Genomic DNA, 18,834 nt, shown 5'->3' on the forward strand with positions numbered 1-18,834 from the left:
CAAAGAATATTAAAAGTTCCGGCGACGTATCCGAGCTGTGGTGCGTTTAGGGCTCGGAGGAAACCCGTGAGTGTCCGTTGGTTTATTTAAAGTAAACACCAACGCAGTCCTTTTCCTTTGAGCTCGGGCGGCTGCACAGACCCCACTAGAATCTACCACCGTGCGCGTTGATCGCGTAATGTGGAATAAAGACGTTTATTTTACGCTTTGGTGTGTGGATCGTCCCCCCCCACCCACCCACGTGACGTGAACGCACCGCCAGAAGATGAGAGCGGCCCATCAGCTGCGGACCGTCAGGTGTGGTCAGCGACCGGAGCCCTGATCTCCGGAACTCCGCCGGGGGGAAAGTCACGATTAGCGCCGCTGGATGTGCGACACGACACGCGGAGAGGGAGCGACGCGAGCGCCGACAACGAGCAACGTAAGTCTGCGCAAGTAAAGAATGCTCCGGGGTAAAGATTGCTTCGAAGTTTCAACCAAGGAATGGGAAGTTTCCCCGTCTTCGGTCTGGAGGGAGCCGCCAGACGCAGGCCGGAGCCAGGCCCAGAAACCATCCATCCAGAAGAACCCGTCTGGAACCCACTCCGCTCCACTTTAGTGGTCGACGTGTGTGGTAGTTAGGAATTTAGTTAGGAGTTTAGTGCCGGGTTGTGTCCTATTTGTGCCGGTTAAAGTCGCCGTTGCTGAACTCGGAGAGAATTTTACTTGACTAAATTTACGCTTCAGCTTTAGCACGAAGAGGAGCTCCAGCTGAATTTAACATTCCCGCATGTCCACGACGGGTGGAAGAACGTCTAGAAATCTACAGCACACTTTTAAAAAAGACGTTTTAGTTGAGTCGCGACTCCTTTTTGAAGGAAACATTCCGGATAAGAGCAGATTTTCGGTGGGGTGGGACCGGTTAGTTTGGGTGTCACCATTAAAAGTGTAAATCACTTCCAGACAACCTTTTGCCTTGAAATACAACCAGATTCGCAACGTACTTAGCTGTCTGTATCACAAGATTGCTTTATATCAATGGGGCAATATTCCAAAAGGTGGACGGTTCGCTGCAGGAGGGGAATCTTTCAACCCCCAAAGCACAAAGTTCGTCAGAAATGTGTGAATATTAACACCAGGCGAACCCGGTGAAGGTCGATTTAATGACCCCACGTCTGCCCCACTTCCTCTTTTAGGTTTGATCTCCCGAAAAGTAAATGTAAAGCATCATACGTTCCGGATTAGCTCCTATTAGCATGGTTCCCATGGTGATGGACCTCTTCCTGTTTTTATGGAAAGCTGCAGGTGGTCTTGATAAGGGAACTGTCGGGGAATCTGTTGTTGCCCACTGCTAACATTTGAGAAGGAACGAAGGTGGTGACTCGGTAGTTTTGAGGAGTGGCGGCCGTTTACACACACACACACGCACAGAATAAATCACACGTGCAAAGTTTTACATTTTCTTTCGGTCCCTTTTGCTGCAGAAACCTTGAACCAGAGCTGAGGAAGCAAGAAGTGAGAGTCCACATGAAACCTTTGCCCAACACGCCGGAGAACTGAAGTGAGAGTTTAAAGGATCGGGCTCAGAAGACGTCAAGGACCCTGAAACTAGGCCTCCGTCTCAGATCCCCGCTCGTATTTGTTGAACCTATGAGGCCGGCGACTCCCTGGGCCGTGCCTGGCACTAACTGGACCTACGGTCACTTCCCAGTTCATCTGTGAGAAGAACCTTCACAGAATGTCCCGTTCGTCTGCCACGCCGCCTTTCAGCGTTTTAAGCTAAACTGTGAATGAGTTGATGTAAAATTCTGAGTGGTCAGGAGCTGGAAATCCCCAGAGGAGCGTCACTGTGTCAAACTGGAGCCGGTCTGCAACCATGCTGTGGTGACCAGCCGCTGAGCACCATGCAAAAACACCCCAACTCTCCTCCGACGGTTCTTTTTCTGCTCGCAAACATGTCCTCCACTTGAAACCAAAGAAAACTGCAAAATATTTGAGCTGCATCAGAACTCTGGAAATGTCGTGATTTCGGCAGCGGGACGCTTGTGACCTTCGGACAACCTGTGGTGCGACTGTAACTTTATGGCATCGGGACGTGGAGAAATGGCCCAACTCTGAGGAGCCAAAGGGAAGAGCGTCATCTCCTCCTATATGAAACTGTTTCCACTTCAGAAGTCAGCAACCAGCCCTCCAGATGGCAGGGAAGGATTACAATCATCTCTTTAAACTGCTCATCATCGGAGACTCCAGTCAGTATTTTTCACTTCATTTCAGAGTCATTCACAGTGTTTATGGGTTCATCGAGCGTCACCGTTGTCTTCTTCACCTTCTTTTTAAAGCCCAGAGGTTTACTACCGTATAGCCCACAGTGCCACTGGTTTATCCATTTTTATTGCCAGAAGACTGTAAACATACAGTTATTGCTTCATTTTAAGCGAGATAAGCAGCTTCGGCCATTTGCTTTTCGGACTGCAGCAGCCGGGCGTTGTGGGGTGGATCATTCCGAGACCACGGCTGTCTTGTCAGTTCTTGTTTAGCCACATTCATTTCCTCTTATCTCGCACTCATCCGTTTCTCTCTCAGATGTCGGGAAGAGCAGCCTTTTGCTCCGCTTCGCCGACAACTCCTTTTCTGGTGAGTCAGTCTTTCCTAACACACCAACTTATCTTATTTCCCACTCAGTCTTTTGTGTTTTGTGAGCTGTCAATCATGATGTCGAACCTTCTGAAACAGGAGGAGCCGCCCAGGAGGGCTGAGGGTCCATGCAAATGTGTGGTTTCATAGCTTGTGTGTGTGTGTGTTTCACAACTTTGGCCAAAACATGAAATGCATCACTTCCCCTTCCCTTTAAATTTGTAGGGAAAAAAGTACAACCGATGACTAAGAAACGTTTATTCATGTTCTCCAGCAGGTCCGCGGCCGCATTTTCATACACGAGCTGTATTTTCCGAGCTGTAAAACAGCAACTTGCGGAAATGTTTTTGGTTAAATTGCTAAAATGTACCTCGTGACTCTTGACCTTGTGCTCAGGATCCTAAATGTACACAAACGCTCCAGAATTGACGGCGCCCACCTGTGTGATGCGTTGTTTCTCCCGCAGGCAGCTACATCACCACCATCGGCGTCGACTTCAAAATCCGAACGGTCGACATCAACGGGGAGCGGGTGAAGCTGCAGATCTGGGACACAGCGGGTCAGGAGCGATTCAGAACCATCACGTCGACGTAAGAACCAGCGGACCCGCCGGGCCTCGGGCCGCCTCTCCCAGCTCATTGGCTGTCGTCTCTCTCTCAGGTACTACAGAAACACGCACGGCGTCATCATCGTTTACGACGTGACCAACCCGGAATCGTTTGTGAACGTGAAACGGTGGTTAAACGAAATCTCCCAGAACTGTGACAGCGTTTGTAAGATCCTCGGTGGGTAGGAAAAAATACGTAGCGGCGCCGCTGCAGCAGAGCCGAGGAGTGAAAATAAACCTTGACTTTTTCAGTTGGAAACAAAAACGATGATCCTGCCAGGAAACGGGTGGATTCCCAGGATGCTGCGCATTTTGGGGAGTCGGTGGGTGTCCGAGTGTTTGAGACCAGCGCCAAAGAGAACATAAATGTGGAAGAGGTGACCTCATTATTTCCTGTTAACCTCAGGTCATATTCACCTTGAATGCACCTTTTTTTTTAAGTAAATCACAGTAAATTCTGCTATTATCTGCGAGGGAAAGCACATACTCGGACTGAAAAGCATTTTCCAACGGTGGTGTCGTTCAGATGTTCATGGCCTTCACCCACATGGTGCTGCGGGCCAAGAAGCAGAGCCAGAACAGAGCCGAGAGGGAGCGAGAGCGGGAGAAGGACACGGTCAACATCGGCGCCCAGAGAGACCGAGACCGCAGGAAGAGAGGGAAGAAGTGCTGCTGAGGCGCCCGATGCAGCGCCACGCCCAGACGAGATGGGGAAGTCCACGCCGTCACGCCTTAAGAGACCGGATTTGTAGGTGATTCACTGCACAGTGGAGCACAGGTCAGGTGTTGCTTCTGTCATCGCCTGCCAGTCTGGAGGTTGAACACAAGTGAAAGGATCTTTAAGGTGTTCCGGAGTCTTCGGATCTCATGTGAGAAGATTGCACTGTTGGACCTTTCTAATCCGGAGGTCTGAGGAATACGTGTCCAGATTACATTAACGCCGAGACTGTAGTTTGCATGAGTTTTACATTAATTTAACGATAAGATCGGCTTTGATACAACTAACAAGTTATTTCATTTTGTTTGGCTTATTAAAGGTTCTATTTTTCTGCCCAAATTGCCAAAGAATCAGCAGGTAAAAGTCTGCAGGTCAACTCAATTTGGGTCAGTGTTGTTAATCGTTGATTGACCTCTGACCTCTCATCCAGCCAATGTCAGTTAAAATAAAAAATATGGAGAAAATTAAGTTCTGCCCGGCGTCGACTTAGAGGTAAAATCTGGCCTAAGACAATCGATTGTTAACGTGAACGTTAGGCCCAGACTGTGGTGATTGAACCTTTAATCGACCTGTTAATGTTTGCCTTTTTTTTACTTCAGTTAAAGCATTTGGCCACTAAAAGGGAGTGGATGTTGCTAACCTGTAATGTTGTGAGTTTAATGTCTGTCTGCCAAAATTCAAGAGTGGCGAATAATCCAATATTAGTGTGATCTCAATAAAACCTCAAATCTTCCAGAACCTATGTTGTTATTTTTAAATCAGCCTGATGTGGAGAAGGCTCAAAAATCCCAGACTTGATCCAGAGTTGTCCGACTTCTCTCAGGTTTCATTGGGTAACCAAAGTGTTTGAACCCAGTTGCCTCCCCAGACATTTGTGTAACCAAAGGAAGAAATAACCAACGTTGAAGCATGAATTATTTATTCGCTCCTCTGCAGTTGTCCATAGGTAACCGATTTGTGCGAAGCTGAAGCTCCTTTTCGTTGAATTCCTTCCAAAGGGCTGAGAGAAAAGCACCTTCCTGCAGAAGTGAGCTTTCAAACCCGATTCTTCTCCATCAGTTGGATTTGGGGAGTCTGTAGACGCCTGCAGACACCATCAGCTGGTGCTCTCTGACCTTCCGCTGCAGGAAGGCCTCCAGCTCGTTGACGTCCATCTCCGTGACGACGGGGCCCGTGGCCACGAACATCCGAAGCATCGAGTGGATGCGATCCAGCGTCATGCTGTCCAGGTTTGTCAGCATGGCCTGAATGTAGGCCCAGAAGAGCTGCAGAGGTGGAGAAAGGCCGTTCTTCTCACTCTGTCCTGGCAACTGTAACCGTGTGTGTGTGTGTGTGTGCACGTGCACGCACCTGTAGCTTCTCTTCCCTCTGCTCAGACTGGGTAGTAGTGTTGGAGTCTCTCTCTTCATCGCTGTCGATCAGCATCATGCCCCTCTCCATCTTCTCCTTCGACGAGCCCGTCTCCACCACGCAGTAGTGCCCCCCCACCTCCTCCCTCAGCACCCCGTGCTGCTGCCACATAGCCAGCTTCCTGTGCACCAACTCTTTAGGGGCTCCCAGTTTTGCGCTCAGCTCCTCCAAATTCCAAGAACCTGTCGCCAACAAATCAGGAAAAAATTAAGTAGCTGCAGGAGGGTGGGTGGATGTAGCTCAGTCAGTTGGGACCTGGGCTGCGAAGCAGCAGGTTCTTGGTTCAAGCCCCAGTGCAGACAATCATAGAAGGTGTTTGTAGGGGAAGGTGCCAGAGCACTGCCAAGGTGCCCTTGAGTAAGGCTCTAAACCCACAAAGGCTCATATAGGGCCCTGCAATGAACTCATCCAGGGTTGGACCTGCCTTATGACTGCTTGGGTGCACGTTCTTGCCATCACAGTGACATCATGTCAGGTCCAACTGGTGTATGACTTTCACTGGGAGTACGATGTAAATATTCCTGGTTTTCCAAAACAGGAGCTCATACTTTTTTCCTGGAAGTGCAGGATAATGGCAGCATGGAACGGGGAGACGGTCAGGTTGGTGAGGGTGCGGTCCTCCAGCTCCACATCCAGAGTAACAGAACCCAGATGAGGCTTCCAGCTCAGGGTCCTCATGGCCTGGAACACAGGCGATGAAATGCTGTTCTCATAAAAATCCTCTCCAGGATTCACAGTTGAAGTCACCACGTCCAGAAGGAAAACATTTACCTTCAGCTTCTCGTAGCGGTGCGTGTAGGCCTCCATGGCCTGGACCACCAGCGGAGGAAGCTCCAGCTTCTCTTCCTTCAGTGGGGGCCAGAACTCGGAGGACAGAATGAGGGACGAGAGTGACAGTGGGGGCTGCTCCTCCTCGCCCAGCTTCGACTCCTCCTCGCGGATGTTGGTGTTGATCCGCCGTGAATCCGCCATGTCCTTAAACGCACAAAGACTTCGTGAAGAGCGGCTCCGAACCGATAGGGAATTTTAAATATGTGACGGAATTTTTGGGACATTACCTTCAGCATCACCTCACAATAGTGCATGTGAGACTCCCCGAACCTCAGCTTCAGCAGCTCCACATTACGAATCTCCCTGAATGCACCACGGACAAAATAAAATCAGATTCTAAAATAAAGAAGTTTATAAAATTCTTCATTTCAATAAGCAACATGAAAAACTGGGGGTTGGAATTCTGGGACTGTTTACATGTCTTATATTCCTAACCTGGCAGTGTTGTAGTTGAGTTGGTGCAGAAGTCTGTCAGCCAGCACAGCTCGATACTCATCAATGAAGATGTCCTTACTGCCATAAATGCTGACCAGGAGGCTGATGATGTCTGAAGATCGCCGCTTTGAGCCCATCTTATCTGTGAAGGGATAAAAACGCACAATTGACCAGTTATTGGGCCCAGAGACAAGCGTCCCCAGCAAAGGAAGGCCATGCTTACTGACCAGGGACAGCATCGGTTGGATCTGGCGTCCAGTCCTCGGGGTCATTGCCTTCTTCGTCGCTATCCTGCATCTCTAAGGTCACCGGGTCGCCTCTGGACAGCTCGGCGGCCAAGTCTGTGCAGCCCTCAGCGTCTCCCGTCAGCCCAGCTACAATCTGCCTCACGGTGTCCTCTCGAGTCCTGAAACATGAGTGCTTTATAAGTTTCAGTCATTTGAGTTGTAATGTTTCTACCATGAAGGGGTTTAATAGTTGAAGCTTCATGAAGGAATAATTTAAACTGCTTCGTGGTTTGCATCCCAATGTAAATGACCTACAACTGAACAGATTAAAGAAGAGGGAAGTAATGACGGGACTCACCGGAGGTACTTGCGGATGGGCTGGCAGGCAACCTGCAGGATGACCATAGATGGGTCCAACTCTCTGAGGGCTTTAATGGCCGAGATGTAAACGGTGAGGATGTCAGACGTGTGAACCCCTGGGAACAGATCCGTATGATCAAAATGGCATCAACCCAGGCACTGTACAGATGTGCGGTTCCACAGAAACCAACCTGGGTGCAGCAGGCGGCTCTCAAAAGCAGATTTGAGTGATGTGAGGAGCTGTTGTCGCTGGTTGGTTCTTTCCAGACAAAACTTTAGATCTTCGATTGCTGCTTTAGACTCCGGAAAATCTGAAAGTATGTTAAGAATAAACGTACAGGAACCAAAACAAATCCAAAATAAAATAAAGCACATTCAAGCTGACCTCTGATGATACTAAAGAGCTCCTCGATCCTCATGTTGACGTAGATCCTGCAGAAGAACTGGTGCATGTGACACCTCCACTGCTTCAGAACAGAGTTTGCAGGCTGGCCATCCTGCACGCTGGGAATGCTGGGAATGTTAGGAAAGCCCAGGGCAGAAGCGGGACCATCTCCATCTGCCTCACTTGCAAACACCTTGCTCAGCCAGCCCAGCACCAATTCCAGCCACTGTTCACACAGAACCCATATGAAACAAAACAGCTGATAATGGTCTGATGAGCACGCACACACAGATCTTTTACCTCCTGAAACTCCTGCAGGAAGGAGCGCTCATATTCTCCCCTGCAGTGCTGCTCCATTCGCTGCTCAATGAGCCTGTGGAGGATTGAGGTCACGGCCTCGGAGCTGACCCATTCCAGCAGCTGCAGTCTGGAACTACAGACAGATTCAGAAACTAGGGAATATCTATTTACCCATCTATCATCTCCTGGTTTCACTCACAGTATGTGACTCAGTTCCTTCAGCCGCTCCAGGGCCTCCTGACACCAGCACTGCTGTGCAGGGACCCCGCAGCCCTGACAGACCCCTCCCTCTTGATCATCTGGAACCTCTGCTAGGTCCTCTGCTGCTCCTTCCTGGCTCATATAGACAGAGAAGGTTCTGTTGTAAAACTCCAGCACACGCTCCTGGAGAACAGGGGAGGGGGAGAAAAGGAGTAGGGCCCTGATGATGGTGAAAGCACGCTCCTGGAGGCCCTTGGGACCCCTTCCACAGATTCTCCCATGGCCATCATCCTGCCACTTACCAAGCTTCTCCAAACCACCTACCAACCAAAGTGTAAATATTACCATTATGTGCAATGTTATTGCATTAAAGTAAAGACTTTAAAATAACCTAGAGTTGAGTCAATTTACCTAGGAATGGTTCCAGACGATCCAATAGAGTCCGAAAGGTAGTGAGGAGGACCCAAGCCCTGCCTCTCTCCTCCAGCTCATTCTCTGGCTGTTTGAGTCCGGACCAGAACTCCGGCACCACTGCAGAGGACAGATGTATTTGTAATGTCTCCAGGAGCCAGATGCCCAGCAGCTGGCCGAGGTCCTGACTACACAGCAGGGCCCAACATTCTGAGAGACTCTGGTCCATCACCGAGCAGCTGGGCGACATCTGAAACAACGAATGACGCTGATTTGCAATTTTTATACTCGAAACATTAAAAAATATGAGCATTGCAGGAGGAATGGTGTGACAATAACAAAGAAGGATGACGAATGTAGCCAAAAGTAATTATGAACTCGGATATGATTTTAGTTCTACCCACCAAAGCCGCAGTCACCGTCTCCCAAGCATCGGCAACCCCAAACTGTGATGCTGAAGCCGAACTTTCGGCCGACTCCGATTCCATCACAATTTCCTCCATTTTCAGCTTCTCAGACCATAAACTCTAATGTTTCGGCAGAATAACGAAACTCTGCACTATGCCATGACATATGTCGTGCAGGTGCAAAGCGGATGAGGTTCTACGATGACCAGAACAGCTATTGTTCGTATTCTTAAAAAACATTTTCAACTTAATTGAAATCACGATTCATTCCGCGTCGCCTCATGGACCGCGGGGTTTGATTCCGCTTTCTTGTTCTTCTTCTGTTGTTTCATCCTTCTCTTCTTCTTTTATTAATATTTCGCCTCAGCATTGTGCCAGAAGCTCGACACCTCCCCCTGGTGTCAGCAAACTGTAACGACACAAGAATAGAACTACATCGGCGCCGTTGTTGACGCAATGTGAACGATACGTCAATATTTGTTACTGTCATAAAACACCATATATGTACTATTAATCCTATCTGTCCACCACCACACGCAACGATTTTATACTTAGGTTTATTGTAGTTGTGAAACTGTATGCGTGTATTTCTCTAGAATAATGGGAAAAAATCAGTTGGTAAAAATCTACCAACGCGAATTATTGTTTAATTACAATATTGCCATTGTCTTTCGTAATCGCATTGTAATTCTCCAGAACTAATTATAATTAAGACCAGGACAGTGAATGGACTCGCGTGACTTTTTACCTAGTCACAAACTGTTAGACTTTATTAAATAGAATTGAAAGTGACATTTAATACCCATAACACGTATTGCTGATGACAACATGTCTATAAACAAATACTATTACCTTAATTTATACTATAATGACCGTACTTATTGGCAGCGATAATTACAAGTGTGCCATCTAGTGGCCAAAACAGAAATGACACCCACACAGTCCGAAGTTAGAGCCGGAAGTATGATCACACTTCCGGTTGTGAGTAGCGGTAATATTGTAGTCCGTATCAAACTACACTTCTGACTATCTAATGGGCATTTAATGATTTTAGTAAACATGCGCAATTTAAATGAAAGAAATATTAATAATGAAAGCGTCTGTCAGTTGAATTAGCACCGACTTCCGATGACATTAGATAGTTTTTTTTTTTTTTTTAAAAACAGTAGTGCAACAGAATCAATAATTGCTATCGAGGAGGACGGCCTATTGCTGCTCCTCAATGGCAACAGAGGGGTGTTTGCTATCTTAAGGATATCTGCAATGACTCTGGGTTACTCTCTTTCAATGATATTAGGGTGGCTTTTGACTTGCCAAATTCCTCTTTTTTCTTTTACTTACAACTAAGATCAGCACTTAAACACAAGGTGTGCCCCTGCAGTGCTCTTTACCTACCCACCCATTAAGAGACTTGTTTACTAAACATAAAGGAGCTAAGGGCGTAGTCTCTAAACTATACCGTTTTTTGCAAAGGGACCCAGCCTCACTCCCCATCGAGAGAATTTGGAAAAAAGATTGTCCTGACCTTGCTCAGCAGTTTGATTGGAATGTGGTCTGGTCCAGTATAACGGAAGCATCCCGCAACCCAGACCATCAACATATCCACTTTAACTTTTTGCATAGAACATACCTTACCCCTGTTAAACTTCATCATATGAAAATTACCAATGACCCATATTGTACACTATGCTCTCTGAAAGCTCTAGGCACTTACATCCATATGTTTTGGGACTGCCCTCCCGTCCAAAGTTTCTGGAAGAATGTTGCTGCTAAGTTGTCTGACCTGACACATGTAGTGGTGCCTGTAACTATACCTGTTTTGATCTTAGATGATCTTTCAGTTCTTAAGATTTCCAAACCAAAAAAAAGACTAATTTTTGCTGGATTAACAGCAGCAAAAAAAATGATTGCAACTCGTTGGAAACCACCTCACTCTCTGACCACCCGATCTTGGGTATTGTCCCTGCTCGATGTCATTTACATGGAGCTTTCAACTGCTCGGATTAACTGCGCAAATGAAACTACAATCAATATATGGCGTACCGCCGCTGAGTCTTTGAGTAGCATGACATAAAATCGTATCTCCTCTAGCTCTTCTAATATAGTTCCATTGCCGTTTCCCCCTTTTTTAAGTGCAATTCCCTCCATTTTTGTCAATATGTGATTTTTTTATTTTTTATTTGTCCTGTCTTTCTTTCTTTAGATACATATTTTTATTTTTTATTTTATTTATTTATTTATTTATTTTAATTTCTGTAGTGTCTCTATTGTATTTTGTCCTATGGCATGTTCTTGGCCTTAGGCTTGTTCCTTCTGTATTGTATTTTTTGCCTTTACTTGAAAATAAAAAATTTGATCATAAAAAAAAAAAAAAAAATGCTATCGAAATTACATTACATTTTGCTGTGATTTCAGTCCATGTTGGTTAATACAGTCTTAATGACTATAAAGGACCATTGAACTGGAATATGACAGCAACTTAAAATCGTGGACGTCAGCTGGCTTCAAAGTTCAATAAAGACGAAGTGGTTAAAGAAAGATTATTTAACTACCGGCGACCGGTTAAAATACGCCGAAATAAGTTTAAGTTGTTTATTGGTTTCGGAACGCCGACTGAGCTGCGAAAGTTGAGTTTTCTTCAGTTTTCAATCGCAAGTTCACGCTGAAACGTCATCATGGCTGCGGAGTGCGAGTGAGTTTGTTGACAGCATGTCTAAATCTGCTCATTAAACCCCAAACAGTACAGAAGAGTTTGTAGTTGTTATATTCATGAACGTGAAAGTCATATAACCATAACCCGACCGATTAGAACAGGTCTCTTACGGCTAACGTTCACTAGCAAAACAATGCTTGCGCTACCAAGCTAACGTTAGCTCACTTCTTAACAAGGGAATAAATGGGAAATGCTCCAACACGTGTGCTAAGTGCATCTTTTCCCCACAGTGTGCAGTCTGAAATCGAGGTGTTGCAGTCGATTTATCTGGACGAACTTCTTGTGGACAGGAGAGAAGACGGGTGAGGTGACAGTCACTAGCTTTAACGTTAGCCCACATTACTCTGCTTTATTAGCTGTGGTTCTTTTAAACCGAACAGAACCTCGTTTGGACCTTGACTTTGAATTTTGTTGTTGCTTTGACATGTTTCACTGCTGGGATTTTGTCTGTTCCGTAAACACTGCTGGGGGGTCTGTATCTTCCAGGGGCTGGGAGGTGAGCCTCGTCCTGCACCCATCGACGGCTGAGGACTCGGTCTCCCAGTTCGTCCGACTAACGCTGACTTTGGCTCTGGATCAGCAGGTATGTCCTCCTGCAGACATGTTAAGGTGTCAGTAAACATCTGCTGATAACCCTGCTTTCTTCTTGCAGTATCCTTTAACTTCCCCCAGCATCTCCATTCAAAACTCTCGAGGACTTTCTGATGAGAAGCTCAGCAGGTGAGTTCCTGAAGGTACAGGCTGTTTCCCCCTCAGTGCTGTTCCATTTAGAAATTCCCCATCATAGTGTGTTTTTTTTTTTTTTTCCTGTCAGTGTCCAAAGGTGCCTCCAGTTGGAGGCTCAGTCCTGCCTGGGGTCGCCTGTTTTGTATCAGCTCATCGAGGTCAGTAATAACTGTGTGTCTGTCGTTTGTCACTCAGAAGAACCCGATTTTTTTGTGGCTGATAATCTATTTTCTGCATCGTCTCCTATAGAAAGCTAAAGAAATCCTGACTGAAAGCAATATTCCTCATGGAAGCTGTGCTATATGCCTGTATGACTTTAAGGTGGGCTTTTCCCCATCAGTGCTCTCACATTTGAGTATTTGTTTAAATTGAAATGTTTGATCTTTAGAAAGTAGAACGGACACGACAGTTCTGTGTTTGTAGGGTTTTTTTCCTGATGTTGTTCTGGTCCTCAGGAGGGAGAGGCATTCACCAAGACAAGCTGCTACCATTATTTCCACTGTCACTGCCTGGGACGCTACGTCCGCCACTCAGAGAGCGAACTCCGCCAGAGGGAGAAGGAGCTGGAAGAGGACAAAAGCAGGACCAGGATGGACTGTCAGGTCTGAAGTGTTCTGGTCCGTAAACTCTCACACTTCTTTCCTGAAAAGCTCTATAACATCTGATCCTTGACACAGGACCTGACGGTGGTTTGTCCAGTGTGTAGGGAGCCTCTGATATACGATGTGGATCAGCTTCTGTCTGCTCCTGCGCCACAGCTGCCTGAGGTAAAACCACTTTGGGTTTTGTCAGAACCTCATGAAAGGATCAGAACAGAAATCAGACTTGTGCTCCCAGGTGGACGAGGCAGCAATCAGTTCAAGCTTCAGGCAGAAGTGGGTCGAGCTCAAGAAGCTGCTGGAGAGGCAGAGGTCTAAAGGTGGAATCATCGACCCGGAAGTGGAGTCCAACCGTTTCCTCATCCATATCAACGAGGTGAGAGGAGTTCTCGGTTCTGGTTGATGGGAAATTAGAACGAGACCATTTGTGGAACTTACACGAACCAAATCGTTTCCTTTTTGACCCTGATACTTGTTCACTCCCCCCAGACTGTTGCTGAAAATGGAAGCCCAGAGGTGGACGGGTCCTCGACCCCCACCGGACCCTCTGTCTCACAGGTCTCCTCTGAGGCCACTGGCGTAAGAGTCGACCAGCCTGCACCAGGATTTTCCCACTGTAGAGGCAGCCAGGCCCACAGGCACCAGAACCCCTCGAGGGGGCGCACGAGAGGAGGCCAGAGGAGGCCACAGCACCGCAGAGGCCCCCCCATCACAGATCACCTGAACACGCTGCGTCTGTCTTCAAACTGCACAGAGCAGTCGGAGAGAGCCAAAGCTCAGGCTAGCGACGTTCAGCCAATGCAACTAGTTGAGGGATTACGCCCGCCAAGGCCGGACGGCGGTCTTTCTCCGGAGCACCGGGAGTTTCCAGGAGCCTTGTCTCCGGACAGTCAGCCCGCGATCCAGGCAGCCTCAAAAGCTCAGCGTGCAGGAGATGCTCCGGACAGCCGCGGCCACCGTCAAAGGAGAAGCGGTTCGCACCGATCTGTGCCAAACAGCGGCGCTCCCGGGCCTCCCCACCACTGGGATGCAAAAGCGACCAGAAACAGGGGAGGACACAGCAGAGGAGGAGGGGGGCACCGCAGGGGGTACAGCAGGGGCTTCCAGCACAAAGTGGTGGACCGAGACAGGGGACAAGAGGAGGTGTTATGACAAAGGGCGACCGGAGGGCTTATCAAAAAATGTGTGTGTTCCTCCATCATGAGATTAATTCCGTTAAAGCCGTGCACAATAAATGACCCCACATCTTTGTTCTCCTGCTCGATGACAACTGGCGCTAATATGCACTCTAATATGAAATACAGATGGCTGTTGCTTTGTGTTGTGATGAACCCTTACTTGAAAGACTGAATTAAATATTCTTTGGATGTAAGTCTGTACTGTTCTGTTCTTGGCTCCTGGTTCAGTGCATTTACCATTTGACAGCAAAGGAGGTTTGATCTTTGAACACTAAGAGCCCATTACGGTTAAAACAGGTGATATTTGTTGTCAACAAAAGACTAAACTGCATCTATATAACAGCAAGTCCAGTTACTGAACACAATGCTAAATCAAGGAAGTGTATATGTACACGTTTTAAATAAAGTCACCATTTATGAAAAGTCAGCTTGAACGAAACGTAATTGATTAAAGAAAAATACAATTAAGAGTGGTAGGAAGAAAATAAGGGTGCGTCGCTAGGGCTTATGGGAGTTGTAGGTTTTGTAGCCGGCACTTCCGGTCTTCAAAATGGGGCGGGGCTACGCCATTTTTATGGCGGGCCAACCCATCTGAATCTGCGCGCACGCACGTAGAGGCGTGTTGTTGTTTTCAAAACGGCGGATGTTATGACCGGCGGGACCGAGTTACACAGAAGCTACAGCCACCAAAAAGTCCCTCAGTCCAGAATGGACGTAGACATGGATTCGAGTAATGTGGAGAGCGAGCTGAACAGCAGTATTCCGGCTGCGTGTTCGTCTAATGGCAGTGGCGGGGAGGAGGACGAGGCCGAGGCCATTGGTCGTGGCCGTGAAGCCGGGGGCTCGAGTAGTAAGCACACGCCCGATGGAGGCGGAGTGTTATGCGGCGGCAGGGAGCAGGAGGTGTCGGTAGACATCGGAGAGACGTATTTATGCCAACGAGCTGATAAAACATGGCGTGAGTGAATTCTATCCACTGCACAGTAGTTTAAATAAACTGTCTTCGGTGGTTTGATTTAATCATTTTAAAAACAACAAGCAGTTTATCGATATTTTCTTTGGGTTCTGGGACACTTGAGTTTATGTGTGATTGCCATTTTCATGCTTCCTATTATTCAGTAAATAAAGGGATTTTCCCCTCCTTATACATATATCGTTGTTACTGTACAGTTCCATGATAGTTATTATTGGACTAAAGTCTCAGTACTTGTGGACATTCCTCCTTGTCCTGCTTGCAGATACAGCGGAGGTTATCCAGTCTCGCTTGAATGAACAGGAGGGCAGAGAGGAGTTCTACGTTCATTACGTAGGATGTGAGTACGTTACACGCGACAGATGTGCCCGCGACCCCAATTCACCCCCGCATCTCTATCCCATCATGCAACGATCTGCCGTCCTTTATGCAGTCAACAGACGCCTGGACGAATGGGTGGGAAAGGCACGTTTGGCACTGACCAAGACGGTGAAGGACGCGGTGAGGAAGAGCACCGAGATCGGGGGCATCGGCGACTTGGGTGAACAGCCGGAAAGGAAGATCACTCGCAACCAGAAGCGCAAACACGACGAGATCAACCATGTACAGAAGGCAGGTCACTTGCATGCTACCTTTTTGCTTCCAGGACTGTGCTTTGAGGGGTTGAATCACAGTGAGGCTTTTCTCCACAGACCTATGCAGAAATGGACCCAACGACTGCTGCCCTGGAGAAGGAGCACGAAGCTGTGAGTCTGATCTTGTTGCTCCTCTGTCGTTATTCGTCCCTTTTCTGGTGCAAAGCGTGACTGCGTCCCTTTGTTTTCTCAGATCACCAAAGTGAAGTATGTGGACAAAATCCAGATAGGGAACTTTGAGATTGACGCCTGGTACTTCTCACCGTTTCCAGAGGATTACGGCAAGCAGCCAAAGTTGTGGATTTGCGAGTATTGCCTTAAGTACATGAAGTATGAGAAGACCTTCAGATACCACCTGGTCAGTGTTTAACGACATTAGCTCAGGAGGAAGGGAATTTTGCAGCCATGGAATGTCTGCATCCTAAAGCCGAGTCCAAAGATGAGACGGTGATCAGTTGACATCTTTGTCTTTCAGTCTCACTGTCAGTGGAAGCAGCCTCCAGGCAAAGAAATCTACAGAAGAAGTAACATATCGGTGTATGAAGTGGATGGTCGTGATCATAAGGTCAGCAGCTCCTTTGGACTGGACCAGCCTGAAAATGTGCCTCGGGTCTAGAATAGAATCCGTTTGAGGTTCAGGGTGACGTGTTCGTTAACGTCTCTTTGCAGATCTACTGTCAGAACCTTTGTCTACTAGCAAAACTCTTCCTCGACCACAAGACGCTTTACTTCGATGTGGAGCCGTTTATCTTCTACATCCTGACCGAAGTCAACAAACACGGAGCGCACATCGTTGGTTACTTCTCCAAAGTAAGGGCCCGTTCCCAGTGGGCAGAAACCAATGTTGTATGTTGTTCACGCCGGTTCTGCATCGGGTCTCTTTAGAGCAGCAATGGTAATATGGACAGTTGAGACCTCAGGGACCCGTCTTGATAGACAGCCAGGAGGGAAAACAGCCACGTCTATTTTTGTTTTCAGGAGAAAGAATCTCCGGATGGGAACAATGTCGCATGTATTCTCACGCTGCCGCCATACCAACGCAGAGGCTACGGGAAGTTCCTCATAGCTTTCAGTAAGTGGTCTTCAATGGTCCTGGGCGTTGATCACATCCCACTATGGAATGTCTGGCTTTTTCCAAACGGGCGCTCGTTTGTGTCACCAGGTTACGAGCTGTCAAAGTTGGAAAGTGCTGTGGGTTCTCCGGAGAAGCCCCTGTCTGACCTGGGAAAGCTGAGCTACAGGAGCTACTGGTCCTGGGTCCTGCTGGAGATCCTGAGAGACTTCAGGGGGACGCTGTCCATCAAGGATCTCAGGTACACACACACACACACACACACAGGTGCTGTCTGCCTGTTTGCTTCCGTGATTACTTTGACACCCCCCCCCCCCCCTTCTCCTCAGCCAGATGACCAGCATCACTCAGAGTGACATCATCAGCACCCTGCAGTCGCTCAATATGGTCAAGTACTGGAAGGGTCAGCATGTCATCTGTGTGACGCCCAAACTGGTTGAAGAGCACCTGAAGAGTGCCCAGTACAAGAAACCTCCCATCACAGGCAAGTCCTTCCATTTGTGACATCTTGGGAATCCTGTCTCCTAGCAACAAGGCAGCACGGGGTCTCATGGCGTCTTCTCTCTCTCTCTTTCTCTCAGTGGACACGATGTGTTTAAAATGGGCGCCGCCAAAAAACAAACAGGCCAAGTTGTCCAAGAAGTGAAGAGACGCACCAGAACTTCAGACCACCTGTTCAGTCCACCTGCCACCTGCCCCCACGTCACTCCTCACCTGGCAACATTCTGCCGTCCCAAAACTCGTTTGTATATAGATGTGACAAGTATCTGCTGTCTGTATTTTCCTTAAAATAAAGATAAAAAAAATAAAATCTTGTTTCTTTTTCTTCACTGTCCTCTGAAACCTGGATTTTAATTATCAGCCTGCAGAGTTTGCTTCTTACCTTTATCAACCAAATCGGCACAAAACACTCTTGGTACATTTCCTATGGATGGAATGTTCCCAGTTACACCATAAAGCAGCTCCCAAGGCCTGGCTGGGATCTCAATGGTCACGTCAGTCATGTGAGCTCAGAGAGGAACATTCCAGCATCGATCTTCTCACTTGGGCTGCACCGACAGTCAAAGATCACATAAAAATGTAATTTGTTCTAATATTCTGACGTCATCTGGACAAAATTGTAGAATTGATCCAACTTTGGACCACAAACATGCAGTGAAACGTCAGACAAGCAGATAGACACTAATCACACGTCAGGAACATTAGCCCATTTTTCATCATACGGCGTCCATTTTATGTATCCCTTTAAAAAAAACAACTCGTAAATTGTAGCAAAATGAAAACCAATGTTCCAGTTAACAATTACAATTACCACTGAACATTCCTCACCGAGTATTGTTACAATCTGGACAAGTCTTACCTGCGTGTACCACCTGAACTCAGGTGTGTGTACCGTCCTGCAAATACCGGTGTGATCAGTTGTTGTCAGGTTCTCTGAAATCTGTCCTCTAAAGTTTTCACTGGGGGTTTTAAACACTAATAAAAGTTGCTTCCTTTTCCCCTGCGTGTGCTCCCCTCTGACCCAATCAATCTCCGCGATCACCTGCACCGGGCTCTAATGGTTCCTCCGGGGATCACGTTTGTGATCTTTTCCTGGTGTTCGGACCTGTTTGACTCCGTCGTTGGTTCAGTTTTGTCATATATTTTTTAGTGATTCTTTTGCAGCTGTAACTCTGTAGTTTGTTGGGGGAAAAAAACACGTTGGAAGTTGATAATAAAATATAACGTGATCACGTGACGCTGCAGCGGGAGTTCGCAGCCGTGAACACAAGGGGGCAGCAGCGAGTCGTTCCAGGAATGAGCCGTTAAAATAAAGATACGTTTTTACATCCTTTTGCCACGGTTGCAATGGTTTTTCTTTTTGATTGAACGTTAAATTGATTGAGAGATAGATTTAAGAAAATACTCATAGGAAAGATGTAGTTGCAGAGGACTGCTGTATTTTTAGCTTGTAAATCTATCAGAGTTAAAATAGTGCCTGACGTAATGATGCAATTTTATCACCTGCAAATTTTAGCTGTGCATGAGTGTGT

At 47.3% G+C, this 18,834-nt stretch overlaps 4 protein-coding genes and 1 long non-coding RNA gene across 6 annotated transcripts; 3 read left to right on the plus strand and 2 right to left on the minus strand.

The window, feature by feature from the left end:
* The first annotated feature begins 253 nt into the window (after positions 1–253).
* On the plus strand, positions 254–4,676 carry LOC101066302 (ras-related protein Rab-35). The gene is made up of 7 exons (XM_003976929.3): positions 254–421; positions 1,464–2,228; positions 2,563–2,613; positions 3,080–3,203; positions 3,274–3,398; positions 3,473–3,597; positions 3,747–4,676. The coding sequence occupies exons 2-7, from the start codon at positions 2,174–2,176 to the stop codon at positions 3,894–3,896; spliced, it is 630 nt and encodes a 209-aa protein (XP_003976978.1). The 5' UTR covers positions 254–421; positions 1,464–2,173; the 3' UTR covers positions 3,897–4,676.
* Positions 4,677–4,840: 164 nt separating this feature from the next.
* anapc2 (anaphase promoting complex subunit 2) lies at positions 4,841–9,238 on the minus strand. Its single transcript, XM_003976933.3, has 14 exons — positions 8,903–9,238; positions 8,499–8,748; positions 8,086–8,407; positions 7,887–8,019; positions 7,587–7,812; positions 7,393–7,512; positions 7,200–7,317; positions 6,842–7,020; positions 6,615–6,756; positions 6,407–6,482; positions 6,120–6,323; positions 5,897–6,029; positions 5,289–5,530; positions 4,841–5,203 (listed from the first exon to the last, which is right to left on the minus strand). The coding sequence occupies exons 1-14, from the start codon at positions 8,999–9,001 to the stop codon at positions 4,994–4,996; spliced, it is 2,454 nt and encodes an 817-aa protein (XP_003976982.1). The 5' UTR covers positions 9,002–9,238; the 3' UTR covers positions 4,841–4,993.
* A 2,082-nt stretch (positions 9,239–11,320) lies between these two features.
* rnf25 (ring finger protein 25) lies at positions 11,321–14,315 on the plus strand. Its single transcript, XM_003976934.3, has 10 exons — positions 11,321–11,597; positions 11,849–11,920; positions 12,105–12,201; positions 12,271–12,338; positions 12,433–12,502; positions 12,594–12,665; positions 12,800–12,946; positions 13,022–13,111; positions 13,182–13,319; positions 13,433–14,315. The coding sequence occupies exons 1-10, from the start codon at positions 11,581–11,583 to the stop codon at positions 14,093–14,095; spliced, it is 1,434 nt and encodes a 477-aa protein (XP_003976983.2). The 5' UTR covers positions 11,321–11,580; the 3' UTR covers positions 14,096–14,315.
* Positions 11,855–18,463, minus strand: LOC105418467 (uncharacterized). Its single transcript, XR_965670.2, has 3 exons — positions 18,162–18,463; positions 17,685–17,850; positions 11,855–12,211 (listed from the first exon to the last, which is right to left on the minus strand). It is a non-coding gene; the product is annotated as an uncharacterized lncRNA (long non-coding RNA).
* On the plus strand, positions 14,684–17,607 carry kat8 (K(lysine) acetyltransferase 8). 2 transcript variants are annotated; one of them, XR_003888597.1, is made up of 11 exons: positions 14,684–15,079; positions 15,360–15,434; positions 15,528–15,706; positions 15,787–15,840; positions 15,923–16,087; positions 16,205–16,294; positions 16,399–16,539; positions 16,708–16,801; positions 16,892–17,042; positions 17,135–17,285; positions 17,383–17,607. XR_003888597.1 is itself a non-coding variant. In XM_003976930.3 (11 exons), exons 1-11 carry the CDS (start codon positions 14,770–14,772, stop codon positions 17,445–17,447), a joined length of 1,479 nt encoding a protein of 492 aa, XP_003976979.2. In that variant the 5' UTR covers positions 14,684–14,769; the 3' UTR covers positions 17,448–17,607. The 2 variants fall into 2 exon arrangements, 1 of the variants encoding a protein (XP_003976979.2); XM_003976930.3 differs by having other exon boundaries at positions 17,131–17,285.
* Positions 18,464–18,834: the final 371 nt, after the last annotated feature.

This window comes from Takifugu rubripes, chromosome 5, assembly GCF_901000725.2.
Source record: "Takifugu rubripes chromosome 5, fTakRub1.2, whole genome shotgun sequence".
Classification (NCBI taxonomy): Eukaryota; Metazoa; Chordata; class Actinopteri; order Tetraodontiformes; family Tetraodontidae; genus Takifugu; species Takifugu rubripes.